The sequence below is a fragment of the Telmatherina bonti genome (genome assembly GCF_933228915.1).
Source record: "Telmatherina bonti genome assembly, chromosome: 1".
Taxonomy (NCBI): domain Eukaryota; kingdom Metazoa; phylum Chordata; class Actinopteri; order Atheriniformes; family Telmatherinidae; genus Telmatherina; species Telmatherina bonti.
In genome coordinates, this window is record NC_136619.1 from 11,699,261 (window position 1) to 11,715,851 (window position 16,591).

The following is a 16,591-nucleotide window of genomic DNA, read 5'->3' on the forward strand; positions in this document are numbered from 1 at the left end:
TGGGATCCTTATCTGCTGCCAAAATGTATCCGTTGCAGGCCCGACATGGACATGCTAGGTGGGTGGAAGAAACACCATTTTAACTACATAATACTGTTCAGGAACTTTGGTCCACTTTAGTAACGCAAAGCAAGAAACAAAACAAACCAAATGAAGCTGCAAACTTTTTCATAATTCCTCTTACAATCGAACAAAGCCCCCTAGACTGGACCATCCTGGTGCGAACGTGCCCATAACGTCATCTGCTTCGCACACTGTTCTGTAAATGACAGACTGGCGAGCAGACCAGAGGGATGTATCACCTTGTTTTATTTCGTGTCAGTAGGATTGAGCTGTCTATGCCAGACACACTGTGCTCTGATGACAGGAAATTATCATCTGAAACTTTTTGTACACCAGTATATGTACACTGTGAACACAGTAGCAGATTTAAAGTGGAAACCAAGCAGACCTATCAAGCAGCTTTAAACATGTGCATAAAAAGCATTACTGTATGTGACCCAGACAGCCTGTACTGCCACCCACATGACATGAAGACAAATACGCTAGTCTACAAAGATTTATAAAGCATTTTACACATAGACATTTGGTGTGACTGTGAAATAAGTATGTTTTTTTTTTTGTTTTTTTTATAAAGAATAATAATTATCCCAACCAAAACCTAAATTAAGATGCAATCTGTTTCTTATCCTCGTCATTATTTTCCACGTCACACTTTGCTCCATGCGCTGAAATGATACACCATCCTCCTCTGTGACTGAATGCAATCAGACGCTGCTGTCAGTAGATTTTAGTTCAGTCCGTCCACAGCTGCTGCCCTTTTCACCCACGGTCATCACTCCTTCAGAGGGTAAAGCAGTCGGAGTATATTTCACAGACTCTGTCATCGATGTGTTGGATTCCAGGCCGGACATTATGGTGGCTTTGCGGTAGCAATTCCTCAAGCCCCTGTGGAAGCGTATGGTGAACAGGCCGTAGATTATGGGGTCCAGGCAGGTGTTGAAAAGCCCAAAGATGAAGAGGATGTGAGTGAGAGAGTGAGAAACCTTTCCCTCAAGGTCATCAGGAAAGAACCAGTACCACAGGCCCAACAGGTAATAGGGAGTCCAGCACACAATGAAGCCGATCACTATGACGACGCTCATTTTCAAAGTTCTTATTCGGGCTTTGGGGATGTTGTTCTTGGAGCAACGAAGGTGTGGCTCATCAGCAGAAACTGGAGGAAAAAGGAAAAATTACAGTACGGTTAAATTATTGTTGTCATTCTTTTGCATAAATACAACAAACAAACTTTGCATCAAAATCTTAGAAATGTAGATCACATATTTCTGCAACATAGCAGTGATCAAATCCAGTAATATGTGCAACAAAAACTTGATCATAATGGCAAAGTGTAGCTACAGGAAAAGCAATGCCATATCTTCGGCAGGACCATAAACTGCGCCACTAACGCAGCAGTTGCAAAGTTAAAATATATGGTAAGATCACACAGTGGATATTCCTTCATCTTAAACTATTTTAATGAAACCAAAGCCAGAAACATAAAACCTGCACTGTCTCCGTAACCTGTCTTGTGTTACGTGTGTGTTCCACAGCTTCCAATAATTCCAGTGGCTGGGATGTCATCAAACTGTGTCATCACTTGCAGCATCAGGAGCTTATAAGTGGACTCATCCACATGTTTTGGAATTATTTCATTATGTCATGTATGGATTCAGACACCAAATTGGCTGCTAAGAGGTGATTTTGTCTTAGTTACCTGACATGATGTTGAATTTCCTTTTTCTTCAGAGAGGTGGGGGGAGGGGTGTCAAAATATATTGGTATCAGTTCCTATCAGTATTAAGAGTTGGGCAAAATTGATATGTGGCATTTCAGAAAAAAAAGCCAATATCAAACATCCCTAACTAGAACACTTAGAAAAGCCTGATCTCCAACATCCAGAGGACATGCAGAGTCTTAAATCAGCTCCACACCAGACATTGCTGTCTGTGGACCACTTTCAGTTGTATGCTGTACAAAGGTTTTTGGGATTTTTTTGGGCCAAGAGTTAAAAAAAATCAACCATGTGGCAGTGGAAACTACTCAAATGTGCAGGAAAGTAAATACATTTCAATACACTGCAGCTCTTCTGCTTTGTTTCTGAAGTCTCATATGAAATGTTTTAGATAAGTTTCATATGAAGTCCGTATGGTTCATCCGCTAGTTGCAGAAGAGGCATCGCATTTCACAGCAATCCATCCCACAGTTACAAAACGGTCGAGCATTTCACTAAGATCCTTCTTTGGCTACAGTGAACATAAAATGTAGAAGACCTATTTGTGGAGCGAGGCTCTGCAAAATGGATCTTTTTACAGGTTAAATCTGCAGTATTGGATGCAGAGCAAAGGGAAAAACAAAATGGTGATTTTTCAGCACGGGGTTGTGTCTTAAGCTCCTAGAGAAAAACCCTTCGCAACTTCCATATTTTCTTGTATAATATGATTAAGTCACCATCTGCATACCATGATAGAAGACTGACCTATTTTCATGTTTGTAGACGAGGTTTTCATGGTGAATATGAATCATTTTCTTGCTGAAAGCTACTTGTTGTGTATGGAGCAGACAGGAATAGATACATAAACAAATAGCTACATTTCCATGGACAAACACTTCTTTAATCCAACGGAAATCAATCGGATCAGACGTTCCAGCTGACTTGTTTAAATGGAGCAGATAAAGTGATATGATCAGTTATCTGTTCACATCATGGAAGATTTAATATGATAGTTTTGGCATGCACAATGAGTACTAATTATGATGGTCATCCTGACTAACTCCTTGTTTTGAGCCTTTTAAAGATCAATATGCTTAATAATCTCTAACTCTTTTACAAAAAGTAAGTGTCCCTTACAGTCCAGGTGTGTTTTGCTGCCAGTATTTTTCATTGAACTCATTAAATCACCTGAAATTTAAGTAATTACAGCAAGAGCATAACCCAAAGAACGAGTGCGTACGCAGTTATTGCTTCCAGCTGATGATTGTGAAATGGTTTAAAGCATCCCTGTGGATCAGACAGAAAATTCATTCAGATCAAGAATGAGCTCAGATGTTTACATGACACATTTTTGTTCTGATTGAATTACTATAAATAAGATCAGCTCCTGTGTGTACTTTTTCGTCACTGAGAAAAATGACCTCTTCACACATTTGGAGGTTTGATTTATGTTGTGTATGTTTTTTTAAATTATTGTAATATTTTGGTGCTCAGTCATTTCATAAACATTAATACAGGCTGTTATCTGTATTAATGCAGAATTTCGTTACTGATGTGAATGTTTCCATTGACTTTTCACTGATCCAATGAAAAATACTGCTGTGTGAATTATTCTAACAAAATATTCAGAGTAGGTGTGGAAAGACCTTTTGTCTTAACATCAAGGTATAAGAAGGGAAAGTTAAAAACAACAGAACAGAAATGTAGGAAATGAAAATGGACTTGTCAGAAGTACGTTACAACTTAAGGGCTTAAATAAAAACGCAGATCCTATCAATAAATCTGGGTTCTACATATTTTACGTTGCATCTGTTGCTGTTCTTTTGATTTTTGTTTACGTTTGGTCAACTGAACACTAATATCTCCACTTACAGTTCCTCTTCGTCATCTTGTTGGAGATATGGATGAAGATCCGGGTGTAGCAGATGATCATAATGGCCAGAGGCAGCAGGAAGAGGCAGGAGAAGGTAAACATGTTGTAGGCTGTTTCTTGCCAGTGAGTGACGAAGCTTCCTCGGGTGGTGCACTGAGTGAAGTTTGCTGGATAGGTAATGGTCACCTTATGGAAAATGAACATCTGTGGAGTTAAAAATAAATCTTTTAGATTTTTATTTTTCTGGCAGCAGTTATTCTTCAGTGTTTTTATCACAAGCAATGTAGAGAGAAAACAAATCAACCCAATTAGTTGACCAGACAGTCCTACATGCTGAGTTCACAATGTTAGGATTCTTTACTTGCAATAAGTCAAGTATTATAAAAGTTAGATAGATCAGTGAACACATTTCCCAGTCTGCAACCTAATTTGTAGGGGTGGGAAAATTTATTCGAAAAATCGGAAATCGGGATATTTTTCTTCACAATTTAAAAATCGATTTTTTTTTTGGTAAAAAACATCTTTTTTTTCTTTTCTTTTTTTTTTTTTAAACAAATAAAATGAATGCGCTATGAATTTTTTGTAATTTCTATTGTTTTTAATTTATGTTTTTACTTGTCTTCTTGGGTATTATAGCAGCAGAATGATGGCTGTTGTGTTTTTTCCTCATCGAAATGAAGAAAAATGACAAGTAAAAATAAAGTTTTATGCATTTTTTTTGTTTTTAATCTACAAAAATCAGCAATATCGGAGATATGTGAGAATCACAATTTAAATCGAATCGGCACCCAAAAAATCGTGATCGAATTGGGCCAAAGGCATATCGTCACACCCCTACTAATTTGATCAAAGTATTTATGACCTGCAGTGTGTGTGCATTCAGGTTGCAGATGCAGACCAGGGTCTGTTAGAAAACAAGCAGCTTCTCAAAATGGGGTCAAAAGTGAGTGTTTATCACCATGAAGAACAACTCAGGGGTCTCACACACACAACCAGGGGACCGAACCACTGTTGGCAGTCACTGGATTGTAATAAATGTCAACAAACATAATTTGACCTTGTTTCTAAATTCTTGTTAGAAGACAGTTTAATTAAATTGCTGAAGTTTTCTTTATTGCCAGTATTCAGTGTCACGGGTGTGTGTGTGTGCGCTTTACACCCTGTTCCTCCCAGAGCAGGAGTTTAATCAACACCGGATTGCTGCCACCTGGACATTGGGCCAGCCGAGCGGGGATTGGCCGGTGAAGCCTTTTTCGCCAAGTGCTTGCTAGGAGAGAGGGAAGAGAGAGAAAACTGGCGCGCGACACAGAGTGACTGGGAGAGGTGGAGGCTGGAAGGCCAACTCCAACGACAAGGACGGAGAAGGTCGAAGAGAGGAAAAAGATGCGGAAAGAAGACGGTAGGTCGTGATGGGAGCAACGACAGCCAGAAGGCCATTCCCAAGGGGAAGCACAACATGAGGGGCAATGCAGCAGTCGGCTTCACAGGACGGGAAAAGACGAGAGGACGCCGTTGACAAGTCACTCGGAGGGTGACGACCACGGTTGCAACACCCCCTCCCCTTGCGTGGTTTTAGTGTGTTTATATGTGCGGTCGGACTTAAAGGTTTTCTATTTTGGATTGCAGTGGATCCGACACCGGGAGCGTGGACGCAACAGCCCTAGAAGTGTTGGGACATTTTTCCCAGCGGGGAAGCCTTTTTGTATCCTTTTACAAATAAACTCTGTAGATATATTTTACCTTCAAGGGCCTTCTGTGTTGAATGGCAGATTGCTCCTCAGAAAAGCTAATAATGGGTATTTGGGGCTACCTCTCGCCCCTGTTACAAGAAGATAGCCAAACTTCAAGCAATCTATGAAGACAGATTTGTAGATGGAAGCAAAGTGGTCTGAACTGACTGTTAGCTTCAGTTCCAAACTAAGCTAGGTGCTACATTTCTAAACAATAGTATCATTAACAATCTCACATGTTTTAAACGTCTCCTCTGCTAGCAACTGACGATCAAAACACACCATGGCTGATTCATCAAAGAAACCTGAGAGCCCATTTTTGGAGGGAGGGAACAAAAGCAAGAGAGAAAGTGAAAGGAGTCAACATGAAGCAGACCTTTACTGACTGGAAAGAGCTCAGAGAAATGCAAGATGGATGCTGAATTAGCCTTCGGTAGGCAGGCATCTCGGTGGGAAACTACGCCTACACAACAGCAGCTTTCATTCATCATTGCAAAATACGCTGTAGACTGATTCTTGCCACAAATGTGAGATTTACACAGTTAGGTTAAATGGTTGGTTAGTTGTTCCATCTATCCATCCATCCATCCATCCATCCATCCATTTCCTTCAGCTTTTCCAGGGTTGGGTTGCGGGGGCAGCTGCCTCAGCAGGGAAACAATTTATTAAACAGCACTGGACACTGTTCATCGCAAAATTGCTGACATATATGTGATTATCCTGCTCCTATAAATTGTGGAAAACAAAGGATGGATCCTACAGGATTAACGCATACCGTTGCTAATGCTTTTTCTTTTGGCTTGTTTCCACAGAGTCATGAATATATTTTAAACCAATCTTTTGTGGAACCTTTTCATCCACCAAAGATCCTCAACTGCTTTGTCTTTTATTTTCAGTTCGCCTCTTATCTTACCTGACTCTTCAATTATGATTAGCATGCCTGTTTCCTTCTATCTCTTCACCCTCAGATGTACCTAAACCTCCAATTTTCCTACTCTCCTTGCCAGATCTTCTGTTTATCACCAGGCATGTTTCTTTGAGATGTCTGCTTCGTTTTATGCTTTGGATTAGGCTATTAGGAGCCTTTGGATATTTTTATAGTTTGTATTTTCATGCCAAGCAGCCTGGTTTGTCTGTATGTATGGCTTCATATTTTCTGTGAAGAAAGTTTTTGATTCAAGAATGTCTGCTTCCATCGTCAGCAGCAAGTTTATAGCAACAACCAGTATGGCGCCTAGTAATGCACAAATACATCACCTGTAGAGTACGGTGTCCATAATAGGACAAGACAGACATGAAAACTGACTTGCTTACTGATACAAGAATGCCATAACTCCCTTTCAAGATGCACTGTGGAACTTTTGCAGATTTTCCTCGTGATGTTTCTCTCCCTCTCCATGGCTAATTCAGCATCCATCTTGGATCATACCTGTACTGTGAGATCGCTCCAACCAGTAAAAGAAAGTCTTATCTTATATCTTGTCTATCTCTTGTTTTGTCTCTTTCTCTCGTTCTTTTCCTCTCTTAACTGATAGTGTTTTCTTTTCTGAATCAGCCTCGGTTTAGCTGCCGTCTGAAGCAACCATCATAAATTTAGTTTATTATTTTCACATTCAGTTAGACATGTAACAAGTAGTTCATAAAATGTTCAATAATTATTTTTCAGTAAATCCAGTTATAAGTAGGTTGTTTATTTGGATAAAAATGTATAAAAGAAAGGAGGAACCATTTTAATTTTTTGTTCTGCCTGTCCAAATTGTTGTTCAGGGGACAGTTAAGTGATGCACTCCAAGAGCCACACAAGGCACTGTATATACAATGTCTGGCTGTGTCTCAATTCAGGGTCTGCATACTTCGAAGTGCGCAGACTGTCACTGAAATGTGACGGTCTATCTAGTGTATGAGAATTACTCATAGTGCTCCAGTCCTCTGTTGCCTAGCAACAACATATGCCAAGTTTCTCTGATTACTGATCCCATTCTTCCACAAAAAAAAAACCACAAAAACATTCTTAAAATGACAGAAAATGGTGCCAGTAATTTAACTTTGATTTATTTTAATTTTCCTTTGTGATTAAATTACAAACTTGGAGGAGGCGGTTTAGACGAGCTCTTCTCTGGCTGACAGCTCATCCTGTCAAGCTGATGTTAAGTTCAGTGGAAAATAATCCTTGTTATACACATATACAGTCGTCCTCATATGTATTCATACCCTCCCATTAAAGAAGGAAAAAAAACAGCTGCCTGGGAAATAAGCTGAAATTGAAAAAAGTAATAATAAAGGTTTTATGAAAATCATGACATTATTTTCTAATTCTGGTTCAATAGAAAGATTTTTTAAAAAGCAAACAAATATGATAAAATAATATATGTTACACCCCTTATAAACTAATACTTTTAAAAAAAAAATCCTTTGACGTTTTCACTAGTCAGGTGTTTTCTGTTCCTCCCAGTCAGACTTCAGTACCTGTCAACAGGTATTTTGTCCCACTGTTCATCAGAAAAATACTATAATTTGTTTGTTTTTATCTTTAACTCAATTAAATGAAAAACAATGTCTTATTTGACTGAATTATAATTTAGCACATTTTTTTATTTTTGTTCCTTATTTCAGTCTCCAACTAATTGAGTGACTATAATAAATTCAGCCTTTTCTTTAATGAAAGTGGACGAAGACATCTCAGGATGACTGGAATGAAATTCATTTGTGCTTATTGGACACAAAGCCGCTGTCCTCCCAGTTTGTCTACTGGGACTAATGGGTGTCTATACATAAAAATAAATGGTCTGGCTGGTGTGGTACCTATACCGGCGCTCTGCTGCTCATTCTTTTCTATCAGGAGCGCAATGAATTCTGGGATAGGAGAGGGCGGAGAGGATACATCTCTTGTATCCTCCGTTTTAAGGTAATCTGGAGCCAAACGAAGTGCAGATTTGAAGGGTGGACTTGAAGGAGGCTTTGAATTGAGACAGCACTTGGCGTGCCACTATGACACATGCAGCTGACGAATCCGCACTTGGAAGTGTGCAGACCCTGAATTGAGACACAGCCGATGTCTGCAAGACTTTTCTCAGTGCTGACGGCATAATTGGGACAATTAAGGATCTTTTAAAAATCCTTAATCTTTAAAAGATCGAGGATCCAAGAACAAATTCAAACTTAATCAAACTTCAAGGGAGTAACACTAGGTGTGCATTCAAAAGGACTGCTGCGGTATATCCACTCTCTAGCATGTCACACAGTGTTCAAAGTGAAAGTCAGCTGCAGTGTACCGGAAGTAAAAGTTGTAAAGTGCAGCTTCTTGGCCTTCGGTTGCAGGTGGGCAGTGACAACTCCAGATATGCCCATAATAGATATTACTCTGCCAGCAAACTTGTGTCGAACACAGAGTTTTAAGGTTGAGAGAGAAGATGGAAAGAGAAAGAGAGAGGTTTGGCATATCTTGTCAGAATAACATACCACAAGTTCACGTTTATAGGTTTATGTCTTTTTTTTTTTTTAAACAACATATGAATTAAATCTAACCCAAGCTGTTTCCCTAACTTTGAACTAAAAAAGAGATGACAGAAGACTTATATGTTTGGAAATTATCATATGTTTCATGAGCTTAGTTTCACCTTAGTTTAATGGTACACATGCGCATTAAGCTATAAAGTATACTTTTCTGATGGGCATGCTTAACTGCAATAACCATGAGAGCTGTGGTATTTATTAATGAAACTTTATCTCGACAATCACTGATAAACAAGCAGTTTCTTGTAATTAACTGTTTCTCCTCTGACCGCCGTGCTCTGACTCAGACCTGCACCATGTTCCCAACCAGCTACCAGTGTTCACATATTCCACGCCGTACTCTGCCTCCCTTCTCCAATACTCTGCCTCCCTTCTCCGATACTCTGCCTCCCTTCTCCAATACTCTGCCTCCCTTCTCCGATACTCTGCCTCCCTTCTCCAATACTCTGCCTCCCTTCTCCGATACTCTGCCTCCCTTCTCCGATACTCTGCCTCCCTTCTCCAATACTCTGCCTCCCTTCTCCGATACTCTGCCTCCCTTCTCCGATACTCTGCCTTTCCTCTCCGATACTCTGCCTCCCTTCTCCGATACTCTGCCTCCCTTCTCCAATACTCTGCCTCCCTTCTCCGATACTCTGCCTCCCTTCTCCAATACTCTGCCTTTCCTCTCCGATACTCTGCCTTTCCTCTCCGATACTCTGCCTCCCTTCTCCAATACTCTGCCTCCCTTCTCCGATACTCTGCCTCCCTTCTCCAATACTCTGCCTTTCCTCTCCGATACTCTGCCTCCCTTCTCCGATACTCTGCCTCCCTTCTCCGATACTCTGCCTTTCCTCTCCGATACTCTGCCTCCCTTCTCCGATACTCTGCCTCCCTTCTCCGATACTCTGCCTCCCTTCTCCGATACTCTGCCTCCCTTCTCCGATACTCTGCCTCCCTTCTCCGATACTCTGCCTTTCCTCTCCGATACTCTGCCTCCCTTCTCCAATACTCTGCCTCCCTTCTCCAATACTCTGCCTCCCTTCTCCGATACTCTGCCTCCCTTCTCCGATACTCTGCCTCCCTTCTCCAATACTCTGCCTCCCTTCTCCGATACTCTGCCTCCCTTCTCCGATACTCTGCCTTTCTTCTCCGATACTCTGCCTCCCTTCTCCGATACTCTGCCTTTCCTCTCCGATACTCTGCCTTTCCTCTCCGATACTCTGCCTCCCTTCTCCGATACTCTGCCTCCCTTCTCCGATACTCTGCCTTTCCTCTCCGATACTCTGCCTCCCTTCTCCGATACTCTGCCTCCCTTCTCCGATACTCTGCCTCCCTTCTCCAATACTCTGCCTCCCTTCTCCGATACTCTGCCTCCCTTCTCCGATACTCTGCCTTTCCTCTCCGATACTCTGCCTCCCTTCTCCAATACTCTGCCTCCCTTCTCCGATACTCTGCCTCCCTTCTCCGATACTCTGCCTTTCCTCTCCGATACTCTGCCTCCCTTCTCCGATACTCTGCCTCCCTTCTCCGATACTCTGCCTCCCTTCTCCGATACTCTGCCTCCCTTCTCCGATACTCTGCCTTTCCTCTCCGATACTCTGCCTCCCTTCTCCGATACTCTGCCTCCCTTCTCCGATACTCTGCCTCCCTTCTCCGATACTCTGCCTCCCTTCTCCGATACTCTGCCTCCCTTCTCCGATACTCTGCCTTTCCTCTCCGATACTCTGCCTCCCTTCTCCGATACTCTGCCTCCCTTCTCCGATACTCTGCCTCCCTTCTCCGATACTCTGCCTCCCTTCTCCGATACTCTGCCTTTCCTCTCCGATACTCTGCCTCCCTTCTCCGATACTCTGCCTCCCTTCTCCGATACTCTGCCTTTCCTCTCCGATACTCTGCCTCCCTTCTCCGATACTCTGCCTCCCTTCTCCGATAATCTGCCTCCCTTCTCCGATACTCTGCCTCCCTTCTCCGATACTCTGCCTCCCTTCTCCGATACTCTGCCTTTCCTCTCCGATACTCTGCCTCCCTTCTCCGATACTCTGCCTCCCTTCTCCGATACTCTGCCTCCCTTCTCCGATAATCTGCCTCCCTTCTCCTCCTAGAGGGAGTAGTACGCTCGTGTCAAGTTGGCGCTTAAAAATGAATCAAATTGAAAATGGATTTTTTTTTTATTATGTGGTTTTAGCAGAAAAGAAAAGAAGCAGGAAGTGGAGTTTTTTTTTTTATTTCTGCCCCCTCTCCAGACATCACCTTTCCCAACCCCCCTGATCTAAAACAGAGCTAATTAAAGACGAATAAACATGTTTTTCATGGAAACCTCCATTTGGAATCACTATTTTTATGTAAACACGAAGGACAATACTTTAATAATTAGGAATTAAATCATTTTCTTAACCGCTCGGAAAGCGGAGTCTATCTTGGGTGAGGGGCACGGTACAACCTGGACAGGTCGCCAGTCCATCACAGTGTCAGGATGTGATGTTTCGTGTTCTCTTTAGTTCCTGGTTTCCTGTTTTAGTGTTTAGTTTTCCCGGTTTTGTTCCCAGATGTCTTGTTTCCTGTTTTGCATTCTTGTTCATTGGCTCACCTGGACTCATTAGTTAAGTCATTCCCCCTGTGTCTCATTCTGTTTGTGTGTATTTTAAGGTTCTTTTAGTGGTTTATAAATGTCTTAATGGCCTTGGGCCTTCTTATTTATCTGACCTGTTTTTAAAGTATGGACCCTCGCGGACCCTTGCGGACCCTGAGGTCCTCAGGTACCGGCCTTTTAGTTCTTCCTAAAGTTCGTACCAAAACATATGGCGAGGCCACATTTCAGTATTACGGGCCTCGCCTATGGAACAGCCTGCCTGAGGGCCTCAGGGCTGCAGAGACTGTTGATGTTTTTTAAAAAAACGCTCAAGACCTACCTTTTTAGTTTAGCTTATAACTAAGTTTTAACATTCTTATATTAACCCATATTTATTCTTCTTTTTAGTTAATTTTATTTATTTATATATTTTATATATTGATTTACATCTTTTTAGTTAATTTGATTTATTTATTTTATATATTTATTTACATTTTAGTATAGATTTTATTTTATTTATTTATTTTTTAAAATGGATTTTATTTTTGTTTAGTTATGACTCCAGCTCTCTCCTCATTGGGGTCCTCTTCACCGAGGGCTGCCCCTGCTCTGACTACATGGGTCTTGCTGTGGGGGCTGTCCCTGTCTGGTGGTTCGGGATCCGGCGCTGCAGCCTTAAAGTTGCGGCGTGGGTGGCCCCCATGGTGATGGCCTGGGTGGTCTTGGTTGGGGGCAGCCCTTTGTGTAGATGGCACCTGGCCATTCATCTTCTTTTAACTGTTACAGGGCTAATAGGGCATGGGTGAGGGTGGTTGTGGGTGGGTGAAAGGGGATGTGTATGTGTGTTAGTGTTTTATCTATTTTGATGTAAATTGTTTTATAATGTAAAGCACTTTGTATTGTTTTTAAGCACGAAAAGTGCTATACAAATAAAGTTTGATTTGATTTGATTTGATATACACGGCTTGGTTTCTGTTCTTAGTTACTGGATCATTGTGTGTGTTCGACCATGTTTCCCTGGTGAGTTCTGCCTTCAGTTTATTCTGTGATTAAAACCTCTAAGTTCTGCATCTCTGGCTCCCTTTGCATTTGGGTCCACACCTCCATCACCATTTATGACACAGTGGGAGTTATTTAATTCCTAAAAACTAATTCCAAAATAAAGAACTTCATGTACGTGTAGCGAGTGTGTGAAGCCAGAAACCACTGCTGGCTGAGTTAACTTAGGCATGACAAACTGTTAGACCACATGGACCGAGCAGTGCCATAGAAACCTTGTCACAGTCTGGTACTACAGCTACAAATGCAGCCTGAAAGTGTATTGCATAAGAAAAAAGCCAAATCAACTCCTTGCATTAACACTAGTGAAATTTTAGGATAAATAATCTTCTTATGTCCCATCACTTCATCTATTTCACTGCCAATATATACGTTTGTTTGGATGCTACTGTACATATCTGCATATATATATATATATATATATATATATATATATATATATACCAGTTTATTTTTACCTTTATTTTACCTTACTACATTTTTTTAAATTCTTCTGCATGCCTTTACCTCATTTGTAGAATAGGTGTTTTTCTTTTTCAGTGTTTTTATGTTGCACCTAATCACCGAAACAGGTTCCTAGTCTGAACTGTTTTCACAGACAATGGCAATAAAAAAATTTCTGATTCTTCTATCAACAACGACAGAAGACATGTTTTGTGCTCAGATTTCACATTTTAGCTGCTTTTGGAGAAAATAAAATCTGTTTGCGCACGGGGTGGGGAGTGTCGTAGGGAATTTGCAGATATGTGGGGATAGCATTTAATCAAAGGCCGATGCGGAAATCGTTGAATCAACATTTTCTCCCGGGAGGTAACTGGCTCTTTCCGCAGGATCATACCAGATGTCATTCTGGATTCATTGCAACCCTTTCTGGCTTCATAGACACAGAGTGTGTTCTTGATCTGTCTCCTACTGAAAATGTACGGCGCATTCGAATGGGTGAAAATCTTTGTGAATGCAGATGCCACAAAACATGCAAAAATCTGTATCCTCAGCTACATCAAAACATCAAAACAAAAGAATAATGCATCATAACGTCGAACATGACTTTTTTTTGAGAGTTATGTGGGGAAAATATTTTACATTTGTCAATATTTACTGAAAATGAAATGAAAAATGGTTTAAATTCTTTGCCAAAAGTGGCAAATCTTCAGTATTTTTGCTTTGACCATTTCTGCACAATCATATCCAAATTGTTGGTAAATTGATTGATTGATTAATCCATTCATCGTTTTCAGCTCTCATCTTGTTTCTGTGTAAAGTTCTGACACGGCTATGTTTGAGGAGAAGTTTAGCCATGCTTTTTTTTTTATGTATCTCACTTTATAATCATTACTTTTATATGCATCACATCCTTATTCCGTGTCTTTGCGATTACTGCCAAGGTTGTGGATTCTTACGCTCACAGAATGTCAATGAATAACTAAGCTGCTAATCCCCACTGAGACCTTATGGCTGCTTTAAGGCATGCACAAGGTTGAAGAAATGGCCACAATTTAATAATGTAGAAAGACATGAAAACACAAAATAATGAGCTATTCATAAAGTTCCTTTCATGAGCATGGTACAACAGACTTTATTTTCTACTAGCATGAGTAGTTTGCTGTCAGAGTAATTCTCCTGACTTTGCATGAAGGCCTTTACCCCGCTCTAATGTAGCATGAAGGTGAAGTTTCAGCTGTGCTTGGAAAAGTCTAATGCAAGACTTCTGTTCAGTACTTATCCTTTAACCCTGCACTTCTCTCTGAATCATGTTGTTCAAAATGGACAGTCGAGCTGTCATCACCTGCCTTGCCGCATTGCTGCCATGTGACCTTACCTGAGGGATTGAGAGCAAGGCGCTCATCGTCCACGCCACTGTTAACATAATCCGGTTCCTTTTCGGGGCCATGCTGATGGCCAGCGGGTTGAGGATAGCTGACTGTCTGTCCAGACTTATCACCACTGTAACGAAAGCACAGGAGTACATGGCCTGCAGCTTGAGGAACATCAGGAATCTGCAAGCCAAGTCACCCGCCAACCACTGGACCGTGATGTTCCACACAGCATCCACCGGCATCACAATGAAGGTAACCAAAAGATCCGCCGCTGTCAGGTTGACAATCAGCACACGGACGTGCGATTTGCGCTTGTGGCCGTTCGCTGCCCAAAGCACAGCCAAATTGCAGAAGGTGGAAATGCCACACAGGATGAAGGTAATGATCACTCTGACTTTAGCTGCGGTGGAAAAAGTAGGCAGCTGCAGGGCCCCGTCCAAGGAAGTCCAGTTACAGTGTCGACCCAGCAAGTCGCAGCTGACATTCAGGTCAGATCCTGTTCTCTGCTCGTATATGATGACTCCAGGATCACAGCAGAGAGATGCATTCATTTTCAGACCCTAAGGAGTCAGCATTTTGTTGCACTGCATGGATGCTGGTGTTGCTGCGGAGACAGCAAAAGAAAGAGATCAAAACATATACATGCCTGTATGCATGAAATTGGTGCAAAAGATCTGCATGAATTTGCATAATATGATGAAAAATAATTAGTTCTGTGAGTAAGACGCTGGCTGACAAGGATGGAGCAGATTTCTGAGCAGGGCAAATCTCTGCTCACTGAGGTGGAAAGGTGCTTCCTTCTAACAAATCACATTATGTGCGCAAATGGATCTTCATGCACATCTGCAGGACGAACTACAGCAACACATTCAGCCAATAAAGAAAAGTCGACCTTCATGTCATCACTTTTATAGGATTAAAACGAGAGGATGTTTCTTTTTGTGCGTTTTTGAAGACTCACGAAACAAACTTCTGGATTCAGCAGGTAGATAAAGTTATCTTCACTAAAACTGTGTCAATCCTAGATATTTCTGGGAGATTTTCTATGTTAATATGGAAGCAAATTGCTAATACAAAAAAATTTAACTGAAATAAATAAGTTATCTTTAATTTCTTCTGGTTTTCATGTTACATAATCATTAAAATGGTTTTAAATGAGGAGATAAGATGAGCTTTTTTTTTAAACCACATATTTTTAGTGATATGTTGAGGAAAAAAGGGGGAAATGATACAAACTCACGTGTGTGTCCGTGGAACCTCGTGTTCCCAGATCAGATGAAGATAAAACAAAGGAAATTGGCGCGTAATGATGATCCCAGACGCCTCTGCTGCTCCATCGCCCCCATTTCTACTGTTTCCTCTGATTTTCTGCAGCTTAATGAGCTCCAGCCCGACCGCAGTCAGAAGAGTCCCGCGTCTTCCCACGCAGATCTGTCTCTGAGCCCCCCGCACCTTCTCCCCCCGCTGCGCGCGCGTCAGGCGGCCACGAGCGTCTCCGCATCCCAGGAGGAGCGTCAGTCAGTCCAGCGGACCTCCAGCTCAGCTACAGAAACTTTCTAATTTTATCCCAGCCATTAGAAATGTCATTAGGAAGCGCAGTGTCTCTTAGCATCGCTGTCAGCGCGACCGAACCTGCGCGTGAAAACTGGATTCACTTTGTGTGGCGAGGTCACGCGCGCGCGCACCAAACGGGATGAACTAGGCCACTTCAGGCTTATGTTTGGATACTTTTTGCTGAGCTGTTACGAGCTGAAATGGAGCTTTTGTTGGGATCATTTCAAGACCCACGGATTCTTTTAAGACTTGAGGATTTACCGGAAATCTCATCTGTCCAGTGAAACTTCTCACTCGTGGAAAAATAAGGGGATCAAATAAAACCGTCCGAGTGGTTAAAACCTTTGGACTTGGGTCATTCCTGACTTCGACCTTATGGCCAAATCACAAAAACAACTGTGCAATTGTTATAGCAAGTTTCCAACCAGTTCCCAGATCTGTTCTTATTGTTTTTTCATTGTATTAAATTCCAGGAGTATCATTATCTCCTGTCATTTGGGCTGGATCTGAACAGTGGGGGGGGCTCTAGGAAAGTTTTTCTTCTGGGGCCGTCCTTTCTTTTCAGGTAATCAAGAACCACAAGAGGAGACAATAGGAATTCAAAAAAAAAGTCCACAAAAAGTGTCAGTATCTTCATGTCTCTCACTGAAGATACTGACACTGTAAGCTGGCACTATCTTTTGCATGTATGACTTGGGCCATTGGGTTTTGACAGACAGTAAAGTCTTGTTGAGGATT

The 16,591-nt window shown here is 41.6% G+C and overlaps 1 protein-coding gene across 1 annotated transcript; it reads right to left on the bottom strand.

The window, feature by feature from the left end:
• Positions 1 to 767: 767 nt before the first annotated feature.
• Positions 768 to 14,872, bottom strand: LOC306768794 (gonadotropin-releasing hormone II receptor-like; the record flags this gene model as incomplete). The annotated part of the gene is made up of 3 exons (XM_079257238.1): positions 14,302 to 14,872; positions 3,629 to 3,833; positions 768 to 1,216 (listed from the first exon to the last, which is right to left on the bottom strand). Exons 1-3 carry the CDS (start codon positions 14,848 to 14,850, stop codon positions 768 to 770), a joined length of 1,203 nt encoding a protein of 400 aa, XP_079113364.1. The 5' UTR covers positions 14,851 to 14,872.
• Between the last annotated feature and the right edge of the window lie 1,719 nt (positions 14,873 to 16,591).